The sequence below is a fragment of the Mesoplodon mirus genome (genome assembly GCF_964341445.2).
Source record: "Mesoplodon mirus genome assembly, chromosome: 4".
NCBI classification, from domain to species: domain Eukaryota; kingdom Metazoa; phylum Chordata; class Mammalia; order Artiodactyla; family Ziphiidae; genus Mesoplodon; species Mesoplodon mirus.
Window position 1 is genome coordinate 151386882 of NC_138979.1, and position 26274 is coordinate 151413155.

General features: G+C 38.6%; 2 protein-coding genes across 4 annotated transcripts in view; one reads left to right on the forward strand and one right to left on the reverse strand.

Annotated features, from left to right (window-relative positions):
• LOC309802931 (uncharacterized protein) overlaps positions 1-22410 on the reverse strand; it is a gene marked incomplete at its 5' end in the record, with an annotated part of 44225 nt that extends 21815 nt beyond the window's left edge. Inside the window, 3 exons of the mRNA XM_082618786.1 lie at positions 3826-4045; positions 21767-22069; positions 22254-22410. Of these exons, the coding sequence (XP_082474912.1) occupies positions 3826-4045; positions 21767-22069; positions 22254-22410 (680 nt within the window). The remainder of the gene's footprint in view (positions 1-3825; positions 4046-21766; positions 22070-22253) is intronic.
• The window catches only part of MTHFD1 (methylenetetrahydrofolate dehydrogenase, cyclohydrolase and formyltetrahydrofolate synthetase 1), a 58843-nt gene continuing 54772 nt past the window's right edge, over positions 22204-26274 (forward strand). Inside the window, exon 1 of one of the 3 annotated variants that reach the window (XM_082617642.1) lies at positions 22204-22449. In XM_082617642.1, the coding sequence (XP_082473768.1) occupies positions 22409-22449 (41 nt within the window). In that variant the 5' untranslated portion in view covers positions 22204-22408. Of the gene's footprint in view, positions 22450-25542; positions 25626-26274 lie in introns of those variants that run through there. The other 2 variants (XM_082617643.1, XM_082617641.1) reach the window with 2 other exon arrangements.

Here is a 26274-nt window from a genome sequence, read left to right on the forward strand (position 1 = left end):
GTGAGCCATGGCCCCTGAGCCTGCGCGTCTGGAGCCTGTGCTCCGCAACGGGAGAGGCCACAACAGTGAGAGGCCTGCGTACCACAAAAAAAAAAAACCTGAAAATAAAGTTACCTTATGATCCAGCAATCCCACTCCTGGGCATATATCTGGAAAAGATGAAAACTCTAATTGGAAGAGATACATGCACCCCAATGTTCATAGCAGCACTATTTACAATAGCCAGGACATGGACAACTTAAACATCCATCGACAGATGAATGGATAAAGAAGATGTGGTATATATATACAGTGGAATATTACTCAGCCATAAAAAAGAATGAAATGATGCCATTTGCAGCAACATGGATGGACATAGAGATTATCATGCCAAGTGAAGTAAGTTGGAAAGAAAAAGACAAATGCCATATGATATCACTTATATGTGGAATCTAAAAAAAAATGATACAAATGAACTTATTTAAAAAACGCACAGCCATAGAAAACAAACTTATGGTTACCAAAGGGTGGAGGAGGGGGGATTAATTATGAGTTTGGGATTAACTGATGCACACTACTCTATATAAAATAAACAACAAGGACCTACTGTATAGTACAGGGAACTATAGTAATATTTTGTAATAACCTATATGGGAAAAGAATCTGAAAAAGAATATATATATATACCGATATCTATATCTATATCTATATATCACTTTGCTGTACACCTGAAACTAATACAACATTGTAATTCAACTATACTTCAATAAATAAATAAATAGAAAGGAAGAAGTAAGTCTCTTTGCCGATAACATGGTCTTGTATAGAGAAAATCTTATGGAATACACACACAAACACACACACACAGAAAAACCTATAGGAGCTAATAAACAAGTTCAGCAAGGTTAGCAGGACACAAGATTGATATAGAAAAATCCACTATATTTCTATTCTCTGAAAATGAACAATCCAAAAACAAAATTAAGGAAACAGTTCTCTTTCCAATGCATAAATAAGAATAAAATACTTAGAAATACAGAAATAAATATAACAAAAGAAATGTAAGACATTCACTAAAAACTGCAAAATATTTTTGAAAGAAATTAAAGACCTAAATAAATGGAAAGATGCCCCATATTCATGGATTGAAGACTTAATATGACAGTATTCCCCAAATTGATCTACAGATTCAACACAATCCCTATCAGAATCCTAGCTCCCTTTTTTACAGAAACCAACAAGCCAATCTTAAAATTCATATAGAAAAGTAAGGGACCCAGAGTAGCCAAAACAGTCTTGAAAAAAAAAAGAAAAAGTTTGAGGACTCACATTTCAAAACTTACTACAAAGCTACAGTAATTAGGACAGTGTGGTACTGGTATGAGAATAGACATATAGACCAGTGAAATAGAATTGAGAGTCCAGAATTAAATGAATACATTTATGGTCAATTGATGTTTTTGCAAAATTGTCACGACAACTCAATGGGAGAAAGAATAATCTTTTCAACATGTGGTGCTGGGACAACAAGTGGATCTTCATATGAAAAAGAATGAATTTGACTACTATATATAAAATAGATAACTAATAAGGACTTACTGTTATAGCACAGGGAACTCTACTCAATACTCTGTAATGACCTATATGGGAAAAGAATCTTAAAAAGTGTGTATATGTATAACTGATTCACTTTGCTGTACAGCAGAAACTAACACAACATTGTAAATCAACTATATTCCAATAAAAAATTTTTTAAAAAGAATGAATTGGGACTCCTAACTCACACCTATAGAAAAATTAGTCAAAATGCATAAATAGTACCAATGTTTTCTTAGGTCAGTCTCCCACAGCAATAAAAATAAAAGCAAAAATAAACAAATGGGACCTGATCAAACTTACAAGCTTTCGTACAGCAAAGGAAACCATAAACAAAATGAAAAGACAAACTACAGAGTGGGAGAAAATATTTGTAAATGATGCGACCAACAAGGGCTTAATTTCCAAAATATACAAACAGCTCACAGAACTCAACAAAAAAAAAACAAACAATCCAATCGAAAAATGGGCAGAAGACCTAAATAGACATCTCTCCAAAGAAGACATATAGATGGCCAAAAAGCACATGCAAATATGCTCAACATCACTAATTATTAGAGAAATGCAAATCAAAACTACAATGAGGTATCATCTCACACGGCTCAGAATGGTCATCATTAAAAAGTCCACAATTCATTAGGATTTACATTTAAGATATGAAAAACTATTACATGTATATTTGTCTCCAATAAAAAGTTTTTTAAAAAGTCTACAAATAACAAATGCTGGAGAGGGTGTAGAGAAAAGGGAATCCTCCTACACTGTTGGTGAGAATGTAAATTGGTGCAGCCACTATGAAAAACAGTATGGAGGTTCCTCAAAAAAATAAAAATATAGTTGCCCATATGATCCAGCAATCCCACTCCTGGGCATATATCTGGACAAAACTATAAAAAAGAATGAAAGAATGCCATTTGTAGCAACATGGATGGACCTAGAGATTGTCATACTAAGTAAGTCAGAAAGAAAAAGTCAAATACCATATGATATCACTTATATGTAGAATCTAAAAAAAGGTACACATGAACTTATCTACAAAACAGAAACAGATTCACAGACATAGAGAAGAGACTTGTGGTTGCCAAGGGGAAGGGAGTGTGGAGGAGGAGTGGATTGGGAGTTTTTGATTAGCAGATGCAAACTATTATATATAGAATGGATAAACAAGGCCCTACTGTATTGCACAGGGAACTATATTCAATATCCTGTGATAAACCATAATAGAAAAGTATATAAAAAAGAATGTATGTATATGTATAACTTAATTTGCTGTGCAGAAAAATTAACACAACATTGTAAATCAACTATACTTCAATAAAATAAAATTTTTTAATTGGTCAAAATGGATCAAAGACAAAAATTTAAGTACTAAAACAATAACTATTAAAAGAAAACATACGTGTAAATCTTTGTGATACTGGATTAGGCAATGGTTTCTCTGATATAACACCAAAGACACAAATGACAAAAAAAAAAGAAAAGATAAACTTCATCAAAATTAAAAGATTTTGGAAACCACCCTGGAAGTTGCTCAGAAGTAACCTCAAGAAGTTAAACATAGAGTTACTTTATGACCAATTCTACTCCTAAGGCATATACCTAAGAGAAATAAAACATAGTCATATAAAAGCTCATATAAGAATGTTCATAACAGTTTATTCATAAAGTCCCCTGCAAAGGAAACAACCCAATGTTCATCAACTGATGAATGGATAAATAAAATGTGGTGTATCCTTATGATGGAATATTATTCAGCAATAAAAAAAAATGAAGTACTGATTCATGCTAAACAGTGATGAATCTTGAAATCATTGCGCTAAATGAAAGAAGTCAGACACAGAGGCCGTATATTGTATGTATCATTTTATTCATATGAAATGTCCAGAAAAGGCAAGTCCACAGAGAAAGAAAGTAGATTGCCAGAGACTGGAGAGAGTGGAATGGGGAGTAACTCCTAACAGACATGGCGTTTCTTTGGGGTTGATGGAAACATTCTGAAATTAGAGTGGAGATGCTTGCACAACCTTGTGAATATACTAAAAACTACTGAATTGTGTATTGAAAAAGGGTGAATTTTAATGAAACAAAAATTATATCTCAGTAAAAAAATTTTTTTAAATATAATTTTGAGTCTGTATTTAAAATTCCATTAGATTTAAATTCTGTGATCAATCAGGATATGAGTTTCATATACTATTTGCAAGCTTATGACAAATGACATTTTTGAAAACAAACTAGAAAATTCCCTACCTTAGAAGGTTTTCTAGTTCTATAATTCTCCTAGTTAGATCCCAGTTGCCTCTTTCAAGACTCTGAATATTGGTGTTTTTCAAAGATTTAATTCTGGTTAGAGAAGCAATAAGTTCTAGGTCCTTGATATCATCTTTCAGGGACATTATGTGGAATGACTGTTGCACATTATTTTCTTTGTAACTTTCTAGCTCATTCTTCATCTCTTGCAATGAAGTTTCTTTTATGAAAAGTTTGTTTCAAAGATTTCTTAGCTAATGAGAAAGGGAGAGTGTTATTTAAAAATCATTTATAAAGATGTAAAAAAATCATTTATAAATTTGGTTTTAGAAACGTCACGATTTTAAATCATTATGAGTATTTGTGTGTGTGCTTGTGTGTTAGTTTCTGCTTTATAACAAAGTGAATCAGTTATACATATACATATGTTCCCATATCTCTTCCCTCTTGCGTCTCCCTCCCTCCCACCCTCCCTATCCCACCCCTCTAGGTGGTCACAAAGCACCGAGCTGATCTCCCTGTGCTATGCGGCTGCTTCCCACTAGCTAGCTATTTTACGTTTGGTAGTGTATATATGTCCATGCCACTCTCTCACTTTGTCCCAGCTTACCCTATCCCTTCCCCGTAGCCTCAAGTCCATTCTCTAGTAGGTCTGCGTCTTTATTCCCGTCTTGCCCCTAGGTTCTTCATGACCACTTTTTTTTTTTCTTTTAGATTCCATATATATGTGTAGCATACGGTATTTGTTTTTCTCTTTCTGACTTTCTTCAGTCTGTATGACAGACTCTAGGTCCATCCACCTCACTACAAATAACTCAGTTTCGTTTTGTTTTATGGCTGAGTAATATTCCATTGTATACATGTGCCACATCTTTATCCATTCATCTGTTGATGGACACTTAGGTTGCTTCCATGTCCTGACTATTGTAAATAGAGCTACAATGAACATTTTGGTACATGACTCTTTTTTTTTTTTTTTTTTTTTGGTAAACGGGCCTCTCACTGCTGTGGTCTCTACTGTTGCGGAGCACAGGCTCCGGACACACAGGCTCAGCGGCCATGGCTCACGGGCCCAGCCACTCTGCAGCATGTGGGATCCTCCCGGACCGGGGCACGAACCCGTGTCCCCTGCATCGGCAGGCGGACTCCCAACCACTGCGCCACCAGGGAAGCCCTACATAACTCTTTTTGAATTATGGTTTTCTCAGGGTATATGCCCAGTAGTGGGATCATTATGAGTATTTAAATTATACATTATTATACAATAAAATGAAGACTTCAGAATCTCCTAACAGTAGATTCCAATGTTAAATACATTTTAAAAATCATGTCAAGTTGACACATAGGGTTTGGAATAAGTGATTTTATTCTCATCAACGTTAACTTTGTTTAAATCTTGTTATAAAAGTAAATTAGACAAATAATGAATTTTATAATTTCTAGCAGAAAAGAAATACTTGATGCTTTGGCCATGGATGTTTTGTTTTATGATGGGTTGTAAAAGGGAATGTGGTCACAGGCCGCTCTTCTAAAGAGCAGCCTATGTTTATACCACTTGGTTCCTGGCCTTATTTGTGCTGATCAGAGAAATGGGTAGAGAGAAGAATCAAGAGAAAGAGCCAGGCTTAAATTGATTATATATATATATATATTTTAAGGCAACTAAAGGAAAGAAGAGATCATAAAGCTATACAGAGAACCAAGAATGATATGAGACATCACATGACATAAAAGAGCCACCAATGGCTGCCACTAGAGGAAGAGTCCAAAAAGGATTGAAGAGGCAAGGGGTGCAGCTGCTGTGAGGTAAGTTATTTATCTCTTGGTAGCATGTAAAAAATCTCTGCTCTTCTATCTGATAAGTGAAGAAAGTTCACTAGATGAAGAAAACTGAGGCACTGCTGACATTCAAGGGTCAATTATCTTTTAAGTTAATCTAATTTGTTCAAATTTCTTAATAGGCTGTGTGTAAACCTGATGAACTAGTAAGAAAGTAAAGCCAAATATCTTCTTTTTATTGTTATTTTAAAAAATTTTTTATTGGAGTATAGTTGATTTACAATGTTGTGTTAATTTCTGCTGTACAGCAAAGTGAATCAGCTATACGTATACATATATCCCCTCTTTTTTGGATTTCCTTCCCATTTAGTTCACCACAGAGCACTGAGAAGAGTTCCCTGTGTTGTACAGTAGGTCCTCATTAGTTATCTATTTTATACATAATATCAGTAGTGTATATATGTCAATCCCAATCTCCCAATTAATCCCATCCCCCCTTCCCCCTTGGTACCCATACATTTGTTCTCTACGTCTGTGTCTCTATTTCTGCTTTGTAGATAAGATCATCTATACCAATTTTTTCAGATTCCACATATATGCATTAATATAGAATATTTGTTTTTCTCTTTCTGACTTTACTTCACTCTGTATGACAGCATTTAGGTCCATCCCCGTCTCCACAAATGACTCAATTTTGTTCTTTTTTATGGCTGAATAATATTCCATTGTATATATGTACCACATCTTCTTTATCCATTCCTCTGTTGATGGACATTTAGATTATTTCCATGTCCTGACTATTGTAAATAGTGCTGCAATGAACATTGGGGTGCATGTGTCTTTTTTTTTTAAATATAAATTTATTTATTTATTTTTGGCTGTGTTGGGTCTTCGTTGCTGCACGCAGGCTTTTTATCTAGTTGTGGCGAGTGGAGGCTACTCTTCTTTGCAGTGTGCAGGCTTTTCGTTGCAGTGGCTTTTCTTGTTGCAGAGCACAGGCTCTAGGAGCTCAGGCTTCAGTAGTTGTGGCATGCAGGCTCAGCAGTTGTGGCTCACAGGCTCTAGAGCACAGGCTCAGTAGTTGTGGCGCACAGGCTTAGTTGCACTGTGGCATGTGGCATCTTCCCAGACCAGGGCTCGAACCCGTGTCCCCTGCACTGGTAGGCAGATTCTTAACCACTGTGCCACCAGGGAAGCCTGCACGTGTCTTTTTGAATTATGATTTTCTCTGGGTATATGCCCAGTAGTGGGATTGCTTGTTCACATGGTAGTTCTATTTTTAGTTTTTTTAAGGAACCTCCATACTGTTCTCCATAGTGGCTGTATCAATTTACATTCCCACCAACAGTGCAAGAGTGTTCCCTTTTTTCCACACCATCTCCAGCATTTATTGTTTGTAGATTTTTTGATGGCCATTCTGACCGGTGTGAGGTGATATCTCATTGTAGCTTTGATTTTGATTTGCATTTCTCTAATAATTAGTGATGTTGAGCATTTTTTCATGTGTTTGTTGGCCACCTGTATATCTTCTTCGGACAAATGTCTATTTAGGTCTTCCGCCTATTTTTTGATTGGGTTTTTTGTTTTTTTGATATTGAGCTGCATGAGCTGTTTGTATATTTTGGAGATTAATCCTTTGTCAGTTACTTCATTTGCAAACATTTTCTCCCAAGATGAGGGTTGTCTTTTCATCGTTTATGGTTTCCTTTGCTGTGCAAAAGCTTTTAAGTTTAATTAGGTCCTATTTGTTTAGTTCTATTTTTATTCTCATTACTCTAGGAGGTGGCTAGAGTGTTCTGCCTATGTTTTCCTCTAAGAGTTTTATAGTGTCTGGCCTTACATTGAGGTCTTTAATCCATTTTGGGTTTATTTTTGTGTATGGTGTTAGGGAATGTTCTAATTTCATTCTTTTACATGTAGCTGTCCACTATTGGACTAATAGTCCACTAATGTCCACAAGTAGCACCACTATTGAAGAGGCTGTCTTTGCTCCATTGTATATTTTGGCCTCCTTTGTCATAGATTGGTTGACCATAGGTGTGTGGGTTTATCTCTGGGCTTTCTATCTTGTTCCATTGATCTATATTTCCGTTTTTGTGCCAGTACCATTCTGTCTTGATTACTGTAGCCCTGTGGTATAAAGTCAGGGAGCCTGATTCCTCCAGCTCCGTTTTTTTTTTTTTCCTCAAGATTGCTTTTGCTATTTGAGGTCTTCTGTGTTTTCATACAAAGTGTAAAATTTTTTGTTCTAGTGTTGTGAAAAATGTCATTGGTAATTTGATAGGGATTGCACTGAATCTGTAGATTGCTTTGGGTAGTACAGTCATTTTCATAATATTGATTCTTCCAGTCCAAGAACATGACATATCTCTCTATCTGTTTGTGTCATCTTTGATTTCTTTCATCAGAGTCTCATAGTTTTCTATGTACAGGTCTTCTGCCTCCTTAGGCTTATTCCTAGGTATTTTATTCCTTTTGTTGCAATGGTAAATGGGATTGTTTCCTTAATTTCTCCTTCTGATCTTTCTTTGTTAGTGTATAGGAATGCAAGAGATTTCTGTGTATTAATTTTGTATCCTGCAACTTTACTAAATTCATTGTTTAGCTCTAGTAGTTTTCTGGTGGCATCTTTAGGATTTTCTATGTATAGTATCATGTCATCTGTAAACAGTTTCAGTTTTACTTCTTCTTTGCCAGTTTGGATTTCTTTTATTTCTTTTTCTTTGACTGCCATGGCTAGGACTTCCAAAACTATGTTGAATAATAGTGGCAAGAGTGGGCACCCTTGTCTTGTTCCTGATTTTAGAGGAAATGCTTTCATTTGACTTTGTAAAACAGCATATGCTTTATAACAAGAAAAAAGTTCAGGAATACTCTGTTACTGAATAAAATTACATTAATTAGAAATGCTATAATTCCCAGAAGCAAAGGAGGTATGACGATCAAGCATTTAAAACTAAATTTTTAATACAGTATGTGTATACATCAGTGTCTAAAACATTCTATGGAATTCAAACAATGAAATAAACCTTATATGTTCTCAACACATACCTTTATGTATTTTCTAATCATACTGCTATTTAAAAAACACACCCCTGTGAAGCCAGTAATTTACAGAGAAAGAAAATATGGAAGAGTGGAAAGACCTCAAAATCTGGAGGAATAAGACAGACTGTGGCCAAGACAAATAAGTTAAATTTTCTTACCCGCCTTACATTCTGGTTGTAAGAAATAAAAATAACATATATCAAGGGCCTAGCATAGTGTCTGGCACATATTAGACTATAACTATACACTAAATTATAAGCATATGTTAAATTTCAGATGTACACTAAATTGCAGTTTGTGCTCCCTTGGAACTTGAAATTAAGTCATCCAAAAAAGCACTCCACAAACTTTGCTAATTAGCTGCAGAAGGAACTAAAGTATCTGAAATGGAGCAGGGTGGTGCTCAAACAAGGTCGTGAAGATGAAGTGAAAGATTTGAGCTCAGGCTAAAACCCATTTCTCCTCTTCATTGTCCAGCCACACTGACGGTAAGAACCCTCTGTGCTCATTCTTTATCTACTATAAATCAATTTTTATATCATTCCATCTTTCATCCTTTATGCCTCACCATGGAAACTCTCCTCTTGTGTCAGATTCAACACTTCTTTTCAGTTGTCATCATATTCCACATGTCACTGAAGCTTTTGACACCATTGGCCATGCTCTTTTGCTGGGTACAGTCACTGGCACTTGGTATCCATTCCCGTTCCTGATGTCTTCTTGTTCCATAGAACTAGAAATAAAACTGTTATTTTCCAGACTCGTTTTTGGAGGCTGGGATTCTCTAGGCCAATGGTTCTCAGACTTTAGCATGCTTCAGAGTAACCTGGAAGTCTTCTTTAAAAACAGATTGCTAGGGCTTGCCTGGTGGTGCAGTGGTTGAGAGTCCGCCTGCCGATGCAGGGGACACGGGTTCGTGCCCCGGTCCGGGAAGATCCCACGTGCCGCGGAGCGGCTAGGCCTGTGAGCCGTGGCCGCTGAGCCTGCACGTCCGGAGCCTGTGCTTCACAGCGGGAGAGGCCACAACAGTGAGAGGCCCGCGTACCGCAAAAAAAAAAAAACAGATTGCTAGACCTACCCCCAGAGTTTCTAGTTTGGCCTGGGACTAAGAATTTGGTTTTTTTGTTGTTGGTGGTTTTTTGGGGTTTTTTGAGGTAAATTTTTTTTTAATGAATTTTACAATTTAGAAGCCAGATAAAGCTTCTCAGCGTGAAGAAGAATCTTCAGAATTCAATAAACTCTTCATGGTCAGCACCATAGCCTCCAGGGTTGCACTGACTTCATCATTTAGATTGCTTTTTAATGACATTTCCAGCACATGATCAATCTTCTTTATAAAATATTGTTCCATTTCCCCCAAAATATGCATATTAAAAGATGTTCTATAGTTTTGTTCCTTGAGCAATCCTCATAGAATAAATATAACCTTCCTACCATAGAGGAAATGCAAATGGCTTATAGTCTAAAGTTAGGTTTTTAGGATATTCTGGCAAAATTCTAAAGAGAAATCGGTTTTGCAGTATAAAGTAGTGAGGACAGGAGTCCTTAAAAAATTATAGCATTATTAAACTAAAAGTTCTTAGAATAGAATAGAATCATTAGTGAAATAAATTTAGCAAATTCTCCCTAGAGAAAAAGAGTGAAGTCACTAGTTAAGAGAACTCAGCGTCACTGGTTGATAACGAAATGTTTTAAATCTTTTTACCTTGTACTAAACTCTAGGATCAGATTTTTTACCCCCTTCTTACTTTTCACACAAGTGAAACTTTTACTCCTTGTGTAAAGGAATTATTCTTTTACGGCATTTCTTGAGCACTTCTACTCTTCATTCGTCAGTTTCTATTTATTATCAAAATATGTGATTTGCTTCACCTCTGAGTCTATGTATTACAAATCAGATCCTGTCTTAAGACCTATTTATTTAATCATGAATTAATTTACTTAAAATAATGGGTTAAATATTCTATGAAAGATCTATTTAGAAAATACCTATTAATAGCAAGATCAAATGTTTAAAAAATGGAAAGTGGGAGCCCCCTGGTGGCCTGGTGGTTAGGATTCTGAGCCTTCACTGCTGTGGCCCGGGTTCAACCCCTGGTCAGGGAACTGAGATCCCACAAACAGTGCAGTGTGGAAAAAAAAAAAAAAAAGTTAAAAATTCATTTATATGTAAATTCATTCATTTAAAAACATGTTAATTAGATCAGAGTAATTTTTTACTCACCCTTTTGTTTTTAACTCTCCTCCTCAAGTCATTTAGTCTGTTCATTGTACTTCTAATATGTCTTTCATATCTACCTCTTTCTTTCCATTTGTCTTTGTCTTGTTTCAGGGCTTCATTGTCCATCTCATGCACTGTTTGCTGTAAGACATCGTGCTTGGTCTTCCCACCTCCATTCTAGCAACCCTCTGAGCCATTCTTTATTCAACAAACAAGCCTTTAGTGTCTTCTGTGTTCCAGGAATGTGCTAGGCTCTGGGGATCCTGAGAAGATTAAGAACTCTCAAAAATTTCCCAGCTCACTAGGGAGACCAATTTGGAAACAACTAGAATATACCATAACAGGTGCAATAACAGTGGTATGAACAGAATGTTCCAAGAAAACAAGCAAAGAATATCAATTCTGCCCTTAGCTGTTTCAGATTGTATAATATCACTTCTCCTCAAAACCCTGTGTTGGGGACTTCGCTGGTGGCGCAGTGGTTAAGAATCCACCTGCAGGGGACATGGGTTCGATCCCTGGCCCTGGAGGATCCCACATGCTGCAGAGCAACTAGGCCCAGGCACCACAGCTACTGAGCCCACGTGCCACAACTGCTGCAGCCTGCGCGCCTGGAGCCCACGCTCCACAACAAGAGAAGCCACAGAAATAAGCCCACACACCGCAACAAAGAGTGGCCCCTGCTCGCCGCAACTAGAGAAAAGCCCGCGTGCAACAACGAAGACCCAGTGCAGCCAAAAATTTAAAAATAAAATAATTAATTAATTTTAAAAAACACAACAAAACACTGTGATGATTCCCCATCAACTTCAAACTCATTATAGCATGTTATTCTGGCTACTTCATTGACTCCAACCTACTTTTACAGTTCTACACCCCTATCTTCAGTTATTTATTTTATTTTATTTTTGGCCATGTCGCACGGCATGTGGGATCCTAGTTCCCCAACTGGGGACTGAACCTATGCCCCCTGAAGTGGAAGTACAGAGTCTCAACCACTGGACCACCAGAGGAGTCCTCCTACACCCCTATCTTCAACCTCTATGCCCTTCAAGTTTCACCTTAACTGCCCCTACCTCCAAGAAGCCTATGCTTAGAGTTTACCTGGTATTTCCTTTCATTGTATATGCCTATCTCCCCACCTTCTAATTTTTTTGTGGATGAGAATCATGGTTAATTTATTTTTATATCCTCACCTCCCAAGTGCCTTATTTTAGTAATTTTCACATGGCAGAACCTCAACAAATGCTAAGCTGAAATTTGATTCCTATCAAATGATCCCAATTTCCGGTAATCACAATAATTGCTCAAGTCTGTCAGCATTATCTTCATTATTTTAACCAGTAAGTCAGGGGGTTCTCTGAACTGTAGTGGTTCAGTGATACAATGTAAATAATGAATGTCCCCTGGAGCTGTGTAATGCAGTGGTCCCATTTCCCTGTACTTGGATATAAGAGCTATGTTTTAAGATCTTATTTTTAGTTATCTTATTGTTAGGGTATTTTTAAGATAATGTTAGGTAACAGGTTTCTTGAAAAGTACTTAAGGTAGCATGAGTCTCAGACTCACACAACATTGATTCTAGATCTAGTTTAATTTTCCTTTTAATGACCAAACTTTGTCAATTAGTCCTCCAGAGGACTTGACAGTTCTAGTTTTTACTTCCTCCAGATAAACAGTGATTTGCAAACTCTAAGATTTAAAAACACTCCTTCATGAGAAAGACAAATATCATATGATAACACATATATGTGGAATCTTAAAAAAGGGTACAAATGAACTTATCTACAAAACAGAAATCGAGTTACAGATGTAGAAAACAAATTTACAATTACCAGGGGGTAAGGGGGAGAGGAATAAATTGGGAGATTGGGATTGACATATACACACTGCTATATATAAAATAGATAACTAATAAGGCCCTGCTGTATAGCGCAGGGAACTCTACTCAATACTCCGTAATGACCTATGTGGGAAAAGAATCTAAAAAAGAATGGATATGTGTATATGTATAACTGATTCACTTTGCTGTACACCTGAAACTAACACAACGTTGTAAATCAACTATACTCCAATAAAAATTTTTAAAAAATAGTCTGACACATGTAGTGGAATATTTAGGAAAGTCCAAAAAAATTACAGCTTATATAACAAAAAACTGGCATCGAGCAATATTTTATTGTGCTTAAAAAGTCATGACTTTATGAATTACCAAAAAAAACCCCAAAACAACAACAACAACAAAAACCACCACTTTTGCATTACAGGCATACTTCAGAGATACTGCAGACCACTGCAATAAAGCAAATATCACAATAAAGCAAACCACATGAATTTTTTGGTTTCTCAGTGCATATAAAAGTTATGTTTACACTATACTATAAAATGTGCAATAGCATTATCTCTAAAAAAACAATGTATGTACCATAATTTAAAAATACTTCATTGCTAAAAAATGCTAACCATCATCTGAGCCTTCAGTGAGTCATAATCTTTTTGCTGATGGAGGCAATTGAAATTGCCTCCATGCTGATGGCTGCTGACTTAAGCAGGTGGTGGTTGCTGAAGGTTAGGATGGCTGAGGCAATTTCCTAAAATAAGACAACAATGAAGTTTGCCGCATCAGTTGACTCTTCCTTTCACAAACAATTTCTCTCAGCATGTAATACTTTTTGAAAGAGTTTTACCCACAGAAATCTTTTTAAAAATTGGAGTAAATCCTCTCAAACCCTGTCCCTGCTTTATCAACTAAGTTTATGTAATATTCTAAATCCTTTGCTGTCCTTTCTACAATCTTCACAGCATCTTCACCAGGAGTAGATTCCATCTCAAGAAACCACTTTATTTGCTCATCCATAAGAAGCAACTCCTCATCTGTTCAAGTTTTATCATGAGATAGCAGCAATTCAGTCACATCTTCAGGCTCCACTTCTAATTCTAGTTCTCTTGCTATTTCCACCACATCTGAAGGGACTTCCTCCACTGAAGTCTTGAACCCCTCAAAGCCATCCATGAGGGTTAGAATCAACTTCTTACAAGTTTCTGTTAATGTTGATATTTTGAACTCTTTCCATGAATTACAAATGTTCTTAATGGCATCTAGAATGATGAATCCTTTCCAGAAGTTTTTCTATTTCCTTTGCCCAGATGCATCAGAGGAATCACTATGGCAACAATAGCCTTACGAAATGTATTTCATAAATAATAAGACTTGAAAGTTGAAATTAGGGACTTCCCTGGTGGTCCAGTACGTAAGACTCCGCACTCCCAATGTGGGGGACCCAGGTTCTATCCCTGGTCGGGGAACTAGATCCCGCATGCATGCTGCAAGCAAGAGTCCACATGATGCAACTAAGAAGTCCACATGCTGCAACTAAAAGATCCCGTGTGTTGCAACTAAGACCCGGAGCAGCCAAAATAAATAAATAAATAAATAAAATCTTTAAAAAAATGTTGAAATTACTACCTGATCCATGGGCTGCAGAATGGATGTTGTATTAGGAGGCATGAAAATAACATTAACCTCATTGTATATCTCCATCAGAGCTCTTGGGTGACCAAGAGCAGTAGTATTTTGAAAGAAATCTTTTTTTCTGAGCAGTAGGCCTCAACAGCAAGTTTAAAAGACTCAGTAAACCATGTTGTAAACAAATGGGCTGCCATCCAGGCTTTGTTGTTCAATTTACAGAGCACAGGCAAAATAGATTTAGCATAATTCTCAAGGGCTCTAGGACTTGGGGAATGGTAAATGATCACTGGCTTCAGCTGAAAGTCATCAGCTGCATTAGCCTCTAACAAGAGAGTCAGCCTGTCCTTGGAAGCTCTGAAGCCAGGCATTGACTTCTTTCTAGCTATGAAAGTCCTAGATGGCATCTTCTTCCAATAGGAGGCTGCACCGAAAATTTGTTGGTTAGTGTGGCCACCCTCATCTTGATCTTAGCTAGTTCTTCTGGATAACTTGCTGCAGCTTCTACATCAGCATTTGCTGCTTCACCTTTTAAGTTATGGAAACAGCTTTTTCCTCAAACCTCACGACCCAACCTCTGCTAGCCTCAAACTTTTTCCTGCAGCTTCCTCACCTCTCTCAGCCTTCCTAGAATTGAAGAGAGTTAGGGCTTTGCTCTGGATTAGGCTTTGGCTTAAGGGAATGCTGTGGCTGGTTTGATCTCTATCCAGATCACAAGAACTTTTCTCCATATCAGCAATAAGGCTGTTTCACTTTCTTATCACTTGTGTGTTCACTGGAGTAGCACTTTTAATTTCTTTCAAGAACTTTTCCTTTGCTTTCACAACTTGGCTAACAGTTTGGGGCAAAAGGCCTAGCTCTCAGCCTATCTATCTCAGCTTTTGATATGCCTTCCTCACTAAGCTTAATCATTCCTAGCTTTTGATTTAAAGGAAGAGATGTGCAACTCATTCTTCCACTTTAACACTTAGAGGTCATTGTTGAGTTATAAATTGGCCTAATTTTAATATTGTTGTGTCTCAGGGAATAGGGAGGCCTGAGGAGAGGGAGAGAGATGGGGAATGGCAGTAGGTGGAGTAGTCAGAACTCACAACATTTATCAATTAAGCTCGCTATCTTATATGGGCACAGTTTGTGGTCCCCAAAACAATTACATTAGTAACATCAAAGATCACTGATCACCACAACAAATATAATAATGAAAAAGTCTGAAATATTGTGAAAGCTACCAAAATGTGACACAGAGGCAAAAAGTGAGCAGATGCTGTTGGAAAAATAGTGCCAATAGACTTTCTCAAAGCAGGGCTGCCACAGACCTTCAATTTGTGAAAAACACAATATCAGTGAAGTGCGATAAAGTGAAACACAATAAAAGAGGTATGCCTGTTATCTTTTATATTAAAGAATCCAAATTTTTGAATAGTTTGATGTTGGATTTGGACATAATGAACCAGAAATATATTCAGAACTTAGCTAAATTTAGGTAACCCCCACACTCAGATACAGCTTGTTGATAAAAATTGTCAACAAAGGACTTATGTCTAGAATATATAAAGGACTCTAAACTCTCAGAAAACAATCTGATTAAAAAATGGGCAAAAGACTTGAACAGAAACTTTACCGGAAAGGATATGTGGATGGCAAATAAGCACATAAAAATTGGTTCAGGGACTTCCCTGGTGGTCCAGTGGGTAAGACTCCCAATGCAGGGGGGCCTGGTTTCGATCCCTGGTCGGGGAACTAGATCCCACATGCATGCCGTAACTAAGAAGTCCTCATGATGCAACTAAAAAAAAAGATCCCACATGTCACAGCTAAGACCCAGCCCAGCCTAAATAAATAAATTAATTAATAGTTTAAAAAAATAGGTTCAACATCACCAGTCATTAAGGATATGCAAATTAAAGCCACAATTTGATACCACTACACATATATAAAAATATCTAAAATACAAAATAATGACAACACCAAATGCTGGTGAGGATGCAGAGAAACCAGATCACTCATACGTTGCTGGTAGGAAGATAAAATGGTCCAGCTACTCTGGAAAATAGCTTGGCAGTTGCTTTTAAAACTAAATATGCAAATACCATATGACCCAGCTATTGTATTTTGGGGCAATTATCCCAGAGAAATGAAAAATTATGTTCACACAAAAACCTGTACATGCATGTTCATAGCAATTTTATTTGTGATAGCTAAAAAACCAACAAGTCAACAAGTGAATAGTTAAACAAACTGTGGTATATACATACCACAATCTCAGCAATAAAAAGGACCAAACTATTGATACAAGAGCTTGAAGAAATCTCCAGGAAATTATGCTGAATGAAAAAGCCAATCTCAAATGGTAACATATGCATGATTCTTTTGTATAACATTTTAAAAACAGCTTTATTAGGATATATTTCATGGATTCATCCATTTAAAGTATACAGTTGAGTGGTTTTTAGTATATTCATAGACTTGTACAGCCATATTGAACAATTTTTTACTTTTTAAATTGAGATATAATCCACATAAAATAAAATTCACCCTTTAAAGTGTACAATTCAGTTTTTAGTATATTTGCAGTTGTGCAACCATCACCATGATCTAATTCCAGAACATTTTCATTATCCCCTAAAGAAACCCCATACCTGTTAGTAGTCACTCCCCATTCCCCCCTCCTCCTAGCTCCTGGCAACCACTAATCTGTTTTCTGTTTCTATGGATTTGCCTGTTCTGTACATTTTATATAAATGGAATTGTACAATATGTTGCCTCTTGTGACTGGCTTCTTTTCATTTAGCATAATGTTTTCAAGGTTCATCCATGTTGGAGCATGAATCAGGATTTCATTCCTTTTTATGGCTGAATAACATTCTACTATATGGATATACCACATATTGCATATCTACTCAGCAGCTGATGGATATTGGGGTTGTGTCCACTTTTTGGCTTTATGAAAAATGCTACAGTGAACATTCATTTACAAGTTTTTATGTGAATATATTTCTAATTCTCTTGTCTATCTATGCAGGAGTGGGATTGTTGGGTCATATGATAACTCTATGTTTAGCTTTTTGAGTATATGACTTTTTTTTTCAGTATATAATATTTTTGAAATGACAACATTTTAGAAATGGAGAAGAGATTAGTGGTTGCCAGGAGTTGGGGATGGGAAGGAAGTGGGTGTGGATATCAAATGGCAATGGGAAGGATCTTTGTGCTGTTAAAAGTAATTGTTCGGGGCTTCCCTGGTGGTGCAGTGGTTGAGAGTCCGCCTGCCGATGCAGGGGACACGGGTTTGTGCCCCGGTCCGGGAAGATCCCACAAGCCGCGGAGCGGCTGGGCCCGTAAGCCATGGCCGCTGAGCCTGCATGTTCGGAGCCTGTGCTCCGCAGTGGGAGAGGCCACAGCAGTGAGAGGCCCCCATACCGCCAAAAAAAAAAAAAAAAAAAAAAAAATTGTTCAGTATTTTGTTTGACTGTTTAGAACTTGACACACACAAACACACAAATGAGTACAAGTAAAACTGAAGGAACCTGAATAATACTGGTGGATTGTATTGTATCAATGTCAATATTTAGGCTGTTACATTATACCATAGTTTTGCAAAATTTGGAAGAAACTTTGCAAAATTTACAGTGGATCTCTCTGTATTATTTCTTAAAACTGCAAATGAATCTACAATTACCTCAATAAAAATTTCAATTAAAATTAATAATAACTGGTTCTCATATATTTTTCTTTAGCTGCAAAATTTATATTGCCTCCATTCACCCCTCCAGAGCTGGCTGCATCTACCAGCTTTCTACTACTTGCCTTTTTACTACACTAAGGGAAGAAAACATCTTATCTGCAAAAAACACTGTCATACTGCTCTCACAAATACAAGTTTCCATGAAAATCAAATTAAAAATACTGGCAAAACACATTAAATTTATCTTCAATTTAAGACACTAGGCCTTATTATACATATTATCAGTAATTTTTTTTACAAGTTGTTTAACTTTTTTTTAAAAAATTTTTTCTTGGCCGTGCCTCATGGCTTGTGGGATCTTAGTTCCCCAACCAGGGATCACACCCGGGCCCCCTTCAGTGGAAGTGCCAAGTCCTAACCACTGGACCACCAGGGAATTCCCTGTTTAACTTTTACTACTACAGCAGCCCACCTAGCACTATGCAAGAGTTTTAGCTCAATATCATATTGCCTAAACTAGACAACACAATCACCAACTGAATACTTTAATATTTATCCCTTCTATACCTGGCTTTTCCTAAATATAGCTCTCTTGCACCTGTTTCTCCATTATTAGACAGAAACACACGATAATTATTTTTGTATGTCCCACAAAGAGATAAAGTTAATTATAACAAAAGATTTAAATGTATGCAGTGAAGAGAAAAGCTGTCTCATCAAGACAATTGTGTTCCTGTAGGATTAAATAATAGGTTATTGGAAAAGGGAAAGATGGCTCATGCTGAAGGTACTCTACTGAAATCACTAGACTTTTTTTTTTTTAAATAAGTTTGACACAGTTAAACTGTCACTAATTTTTATTAAATTCAGAAAATGCCAATATGAGCTATGGAATACTTTTTAATGTATATAGTATCTAAAATCAAGTCAAAATGAGACCTGGTAGAACCTTTTAGATATCTGTTTTGACAAATAGATGAAAAATATGTATAGGTACCAAATGCTTTATGTACATGTAGAAAATTGCTTTTAAAAAGTACTTGGGGGCTTCCCTGGTGGCGCAGTGGTTGAGAGTCCGCCTGCCGATGCAGGGGACACGGGTTCGTGCCCCGGTCCGGGAAGATCCCACATGTCGCGGAGTGGCTAGGCCCATGAGCCATGGCCACTGAGCCTGTGCATCCGGAGCCTGTGCTCCGCAACGGGAGAGGCCACAACAGTGAGAGGCCCGCGTACCGAAAAAAAAAAAAAATCTACACAGGTAATTCTAGTGTGACTTTAGGGTTGAGAACGACTGTCCCCCTATCTTCATTTACATATGAAAAAAATGAGGCAGGGATAAAATCAGTACTAATAGGAATGAGAGTAATAGTTTAATAACTAAACCAGGAAAATAAGAAATATCTGGTTTTTCCCCTCTAAAACTAGATTTTAAAAATTACATCCCCAAGCAGCAGAAACATAACTATGAACAAGACAGGAAATTTCTTATAAAGCTGAAATTCTGGTGGAAAAAGAAAAAGATAGTAAACAAGTATATAAATAAATAAAATCATTTTACATAGTGTTCAGTGCTGTGAATAAAATAGGCTAATGTGATAGTAACGAGGAGGTAAGTGAGGGGGCAGTTTTTGATCATGTAATCAAAGAAGGCCTGCTTTGAATATATTAACATAAATCATATTATACATTTTACTGGATAACCTGCCTTGATCATTTAACAATTTGTGAAAGTTGTCTTACAGTGCACCTATAGTATATATCCATTGTTCTTTTAACTACTTCATCCATCCTGATGGAGATTTTATTGTTTTTTACTATGTAAATTGATGCTGTGAGGAACATTTTATACATGTTTGTATATACGTGTAATTATTACTCTAGGATGAATTCCTAGAAGTGGAATTACAAGATCAAAGAAAGCACACATTAAAGTTTTGATAGATATTATCAAATAACCCTCAAAAATTTTGTAAAAATGGAACTTCTGCAGAAAGGATACACATTTTTTCAAGCAACTGTCATTAACAGGATTTGAATAAAAATATTTTATCTTTCTATTCTCTGTGAAATGATCGGTTCTCAGTCTTTATCTTATTTGACCAATCTGCAATATACTCGGCAGAATTAGTTACCTCTTACTCCTGTGAAACTCTTCTTCACTTGTCATCTAAGGCTGCATGCTCTCGGAGTTTTTTCTCATAACACGCTGGACTCTTCAATCTTCCTTCCTGGCTCCTCCTCATCTCTTTGAATTCTAAACATTGAAGTGTCATAGGCATCAGTCCTAGGTCCTCTCTCTACCTACACTCTTTCTCTTCCTGGGCGCTCATCCAATCTCATGGATTTAACTATCGTATCTCTCGTTTATATGAATATCACTAAGACATCTGGATGTCTAAGAGGCATCTAAAAACATCCAAAAACTTATTTCATCTCTGTAATGGCAACTCCATCTACCAGTTGCTCAAACCAATCCCTTGCTTTTTTTTTTCTTACACCCTACCTTCCTCTCTTTATTGAGGTTTCTGCTCAAGTCAGATTCCCCAGAGAAGCCTCTCTTAGCACACTTGTAAAACAGCACTCTCCTGCCTCCCACCACCATTCCCTATCCTCTTAGCTTGCCTATTTTTAAAAAATGCTAGGTCTCAATATCTAAAATGAGTACATATTTCTTTAATTGATCATTAGCTGATGTGGGGGGGCAACTTTATTGGTTCATCGTGGTATCTCTAGCACCTAGAGCAGTGTCTTGTGTTGTTGACACAGTAGCTACTCAATAACTATCTGCTCAGTGAATGAATGAATGAATTGTACAGGTCACATAGAGATATTATAGTTGAAAACCAGGCCGTTAAGGTGCAAAGGCAACATATTTGAAACATCCAGTTTTGGTCCTAATTCTAGGCACAGCTATGTATCTTTGACTAAGTTATCCTTCAAAGTCTATTTCTCCATCCGGGGTTTATGTCATCTTCCTCAGCAAACAAGAAGCTGTAGTCAATATCTATTTAGTATTACAATCACAAAAGTTTCACTACCTGTAATTTTCCAGGAACATGTTTCAATTTTCGTCTTAATTTCAGTTGTCCAGGTATAACATAATGTGACGGTATGTATTCAGAAGTCCTTAACATTTTAAAGTTATTACACAGTTGGCCCTCAGTATTTTTGGGTCCCATATCCTCAGATTCAACCAATCCTGGGTCAAAAATTATTTAAAGAAAAAAAGTTCCAGAAAATTCCAAAAACCAAAACTTGAATTTGCAGCATACCAGCACCTATTTATATAGCATTTACCTTGCATCAGTCATCTAGAGATTACTGATCTAGAGTAATCTCAGGAGTATGCACGGGAGTATGTGCTTAGGTTATATGTAAAAACTACGCCATTGTTTATATCGGACTTCAGCATTTGAGGATTTTAGTATCTGTGTGTCGGTCCTGGAACCAATCAGAAACTTGCAGGCCCAATCCTTGCAAACACCCCGGCTGCCTTCCAAGAGGGAGGAGTGTCTGCCCCTGTCAGTCACTAGGCATCCAGTTTATGTAAGGCCCGCGTCCTTGCTCCAACCCCAGATCTGCGTGGGGGAATCTAGCAAAATCTAGACTCGCAGAGCTGACGACCCTCCCCGTACTGGCCAACTTGGGGTTATACACACCCTGAGGGAGCCACGCGGCGCTCCAGCTCCACCGGCCTGAAACAGCGGGCTGGGTTTCAACCATGGCGGAGCATCAGCTTCACCTGAGGAGATTTTAAAAACAGTCAGAGGCGCCACCCAGACTGTCCGATTCAGTTTCGGGGTGGGGGCCCCGACACCAGTGTGACGGAGCCGGGGAGCGAGAACGCCGGACGCCGCCCCACACTCCGCAGGTCTAGCCCCTGCCGGCCAGCCCGGGGCCCACCTAAGCTCCCCACGCGGAAGCCGGGCCACAACACTCCAGCAGAAGCCCCGCCCCCTCAGCCCACGCAGGCCTTCGGCGCCCGCCAAACTGGTCTCCCGCGAGACCGCCCCTTGGCTCCGCCCACTGCCCCGCCACCGAAAGGCTGGAATAGGGGGGTGATTGCTTCTTCAACTGCTTCCCTGCCCACACGATGGCGCATTCTGGAAAGGGTCCTTCCACCAGCCAATCATTTCCTCCATCCAGTCTTCCACAGAGTTCCCTCATCTTCCAGTGGCATTTCAGACCCTCTACTCCTGAGCTTTTCGCGGTCTAAGGGGCCTACGTACGTCTGGACCGCGCACGCGCGCATCCATGTCCAGGGGGGCGCACGCGCAGTAGCAGGGTCGGCAAGCGCGTGTGCTGGGCAGTCCCGCGCTGCAGTGGAGAGAGTCGAGCCTTGGTTTTGTCGGTGTCCATTGTGGGCAGCGGACTTATAGAGGTCATGGCGCCGGCGGAAATCCTGAACGGGAAGGTCATCTCTGCGTAAGGACATGTCATGGTTGTTAGGACTTGTTGGGCTGCTGGCGAGGGCTGTGAGCAGCTTGTGCAGGTCCCTAAGGACCCCCTTTTTTTTTTTTTTGCGGGAGGGAGACTTGTAGCCTAAGAGCCTGGCCAGCTGGGTGGGGAGGGAGGACATTGTCCTGAGCCCTTCACACCTGAAGACCGGTTCCCTACAACCAAAGAAAGGGTGGCTGTGCCCGCTGGCTCCTATGCTTCTGGGACAACTCCTCTTACGCACCCCGACGACTATGCTCCCAGAAGTGCAGCTGCCAGACGAGAGAGTACTTTGCGTTGCCTGCAGGATCCCAGTCAGAACTCAGAAATCCAGTTAATTCCCTTGCCCTGTAATTTGGAGGTGAGGAGACTGAGGTTAGTGAGGTAACAAGGTTACAAAGGCTGATTAGTGGCAGAGTCTCCTTCCAGACCGTAGCTTTACCCACTGCACCAGAGTCATCATTTGCTAAGTAGAACCCACTAAACGTTTTCTTTTTCCGTCAATTTCATGCCCCCTCTAACAACTATCTCCTGTGTCCTGATCCTAGATTTACTTTCTAGTTTGGCTCTTGAGTCCTGACAGTATTTTCTATTCCTTTTGACCTCTGCCATTTCTACCCTATGGGAAATCCAAATGCTTCGCTAGTGTATATGATTGCCAGACTTAATTCCCAGGGAGTAACACCTGGCTGTTTTTTGTCTGGGAGGTGACTGGTGGGGAAAGATGAAAGTAGAAGGGGAAAGGATATATTTTGTGTGATCCACCTGGAGGTTGCTCTTGGGACCTTGGACCTCACCAGTTATTTAGTAACAACTGTACCTGGCAACAATAATTGCCCCATGAAGCCCTAATTTTGTGAGCAGAGGTTTTTGAGTGAATTATAGAGTCATTGGCAGTGAAACCCACCTTGAGTTTCCTGGAAGATAGAGATGGTGGGTAAAGAAGGTGAGATGTAAATTAGATGGTGGTGAATCTTTCACATTGGTGAGGAGGAGCCCCAAACGTTTACATTAGAAATCACAATACGTACATCTGAGTGCTTTTCTGCATGTGGTTTGCTAAACTGCATTGTTTGTGCTTGACCTTCGTTTTTTGTTTGCTTGTATTTCAAACCCAGTCCCTTAATCAGTGGCTTTTCTTGATAAAAATCCTCTTTTTAGAAAGACTGGTTGTGAAGAGATAATTTAGGTTTACTTCTTGGCGGGCTACTGAGAATAGGTGCTTACTGGATATGTTTTGGTTGAGTGGAGAGCAAGTTAAATATACTTGTAAGCTCCATAAGGGCAAATACATGCATTGTCTTATTTGTGTCTATATCCAAAACACCTAGAAACTTTCTTTCACTCCTTACTAGTTTTGTGGCATTAAGCAAATTAGCTAACCTCTGTGCCAAAATTTTCTCAAATGTAAAATAAAGATAATATCTAGGCCATTGAATTGTGAGGAGAATTAAATGAGTTCCTAACTGAAGAGCATTTAGAATTGTTTCTGGTACATAATAAGTGTTCAGTACAAGTTAGCTGTTAACGACTAGAAATTAGTTAATGTATACAGAGATGATTGATTCGTTCTCTCTTTGACAGTGATAGTTGCCTTGAGATTCATTCCTTTTTTTTTTTAAATATTTATTTATTTATTTGGCTGTGCCAGGATCTTCATTGCCGCCTGCGGGGTCTTCATTGCGGCACGCAGGATCTTTAGTTGCAGCATGTGGGACCTAGTTCCCTGACAAGGGATCAAACCCAGGTCCCCTGCATTGGGAGCATGGAGTCTTAGCCACTGGACCACCAGGGAAGTCTGGCCTTGAGATCTATTTCAATGGTTCTCAACATTAGCTACAGATTAAAATCACCTTGGGAGCTTTTTGTTTTTGATATTTCTTTTTATTTACATATGAATACATACAGAAAAGTGCACCTGTCATCAGTGTACAGCTCAATGAGTTTTTCATTACTGAACTTGAGTAGCACCCAGTAAGAAATGACATTGTTGGCATTCCAGAAGCCCCTCTCTCACTCCCATCCCATCACCATCCCCAACAAAGGTAATCACTATCCTGACTTCCAACACTGCAGATTAGTATTGCCTGGTTTTGAACTTTATATAAATGACATCATACAGTATAAAGTCTTCTGTGTCTGGCTTCTTTCAGTCAATGTTGTGTTTCTTAAATTATTTCATGTTGCAGGTAGTTGTAGTTCATTTACTCTCATAGCTGTTTTGTATTCTATGTGAATATGCCACTATTTGCTTATCCATGGACATTTTGGTTTCTAGTTTTGGGTGATTATGAATAGTGCTATGAGCATTCTTTCATATGTCTTTTCATGGAACATATAATATATACCTTTTTGTTGGTTACATCCCTAAGAGTAGAATTGTGGAGTAATAGGACATATATATGAGCAGTTTTATATAAGTAGAAATTGCCAATCTTTTCCAAGGTAGTTTTACTAAATTATATTCATAGGAAGCTTCAATGCTTGGTACCCACACAGATTGATTTAATTGGAATTGCTAGCAATAAGCCACTGGACTCAGTATTTTAAAAATCTTTTAAAAGCTCATCCTTTGATTCTAATGCATCTTGAAGGTTGAGAACCACTTATCTAAAGCCTTAACTCTTTTTTTTTTAATATTTTTTTTTACTTATTTGGTTGCACTGGGTCTTAGTTTTGGCACACGGGCTCCTCAGCTGTGGCATGCGAACTTAGTTGTGGCATGCATGCGGCATCTAGTTCCCTGACGAGGGATTGAACCCAGGCCTCCTGCATTGGGGCCATGGAATCTCAACCACTGTGCCACCAGGGAAGTCCCTAAAGCCTTAATGCTTAAGTCCAAGTTTCATCAATGAGGAGGAATAGGGCGGTGATTTGGTGGCAGATACTGAAAGCATTCTCTGGAAATGACTGTTCCAGGTACTGTTCCTTTCCCTTGTTGGCTCAGAAGTAACATAGCTAACCTTTTACAGTGCCCCGTGGTTGAGCAATCAATTGAACTAATTGATACCAGTTCCTACTAACACAATTCATAAACAAGCACTAAGACTAAGGATGTTGTGCTTACAGAAGATTTTTCTTTAATGTGCTTATAAAATGGCTCTTTCAGATGCTGCCACAGCTTGGCACCTTGACCTTCATGGAGAGCTTGACTCCAGGAGCAGGTAGAGCTCACAATTCCTCAGGGAAGAGGAGCTCTGGAACGGGGGACAGCCTGCTTGGTTCATGAAGTAGTGCAGTCTCTCAGCTCCCCATGCTGAGGCCGCAGCAGGCAGCTGACCCTTGGCCATGGCCCTGGGGGAATCCTGAACAAGAAGGTGGTTCTTAGAGCTTGAGCAGGTTGGGCTGCAGGTAGAAGGTCTGGGCAGGGTGTCCCTACCTTCCTCTTTTACTAGGCCAGGGACACTCTTGAGAGGAAAGGTAAGTGAACTTCTTGCATTGCAGCCAGGGATCCTGGAGTCAAAGGGAAGGGTCCCTCATTCCCCAGATTTGCAGGTCAGCTTCCTTGTTTGCCACCACTGTTGGGCCTCTCTGGGGACCAATTTGTAAGCCTTCAGGCTCCCTGGGCAGTTTCTTCTCTGATGTAGTATTTGAATTGTAAAATTTCTTCCTTGAGGGAGGAAGGATGGGGCAAGTCAAGAATTCCACAGTCAGAATTTCTCCAAAATCTAGTTCACTGCCTATCCTATCCTGCAAGCTGAGGAAATAGTTGAGGCAAGAAAAGTGATGTCATCTGGCCAAAGGTTACTCGGCTGGTTAATGGCAGAGGCTCAATTAGAACCAAGGTCTTCACCCAGTACATGGTGCTTCTTA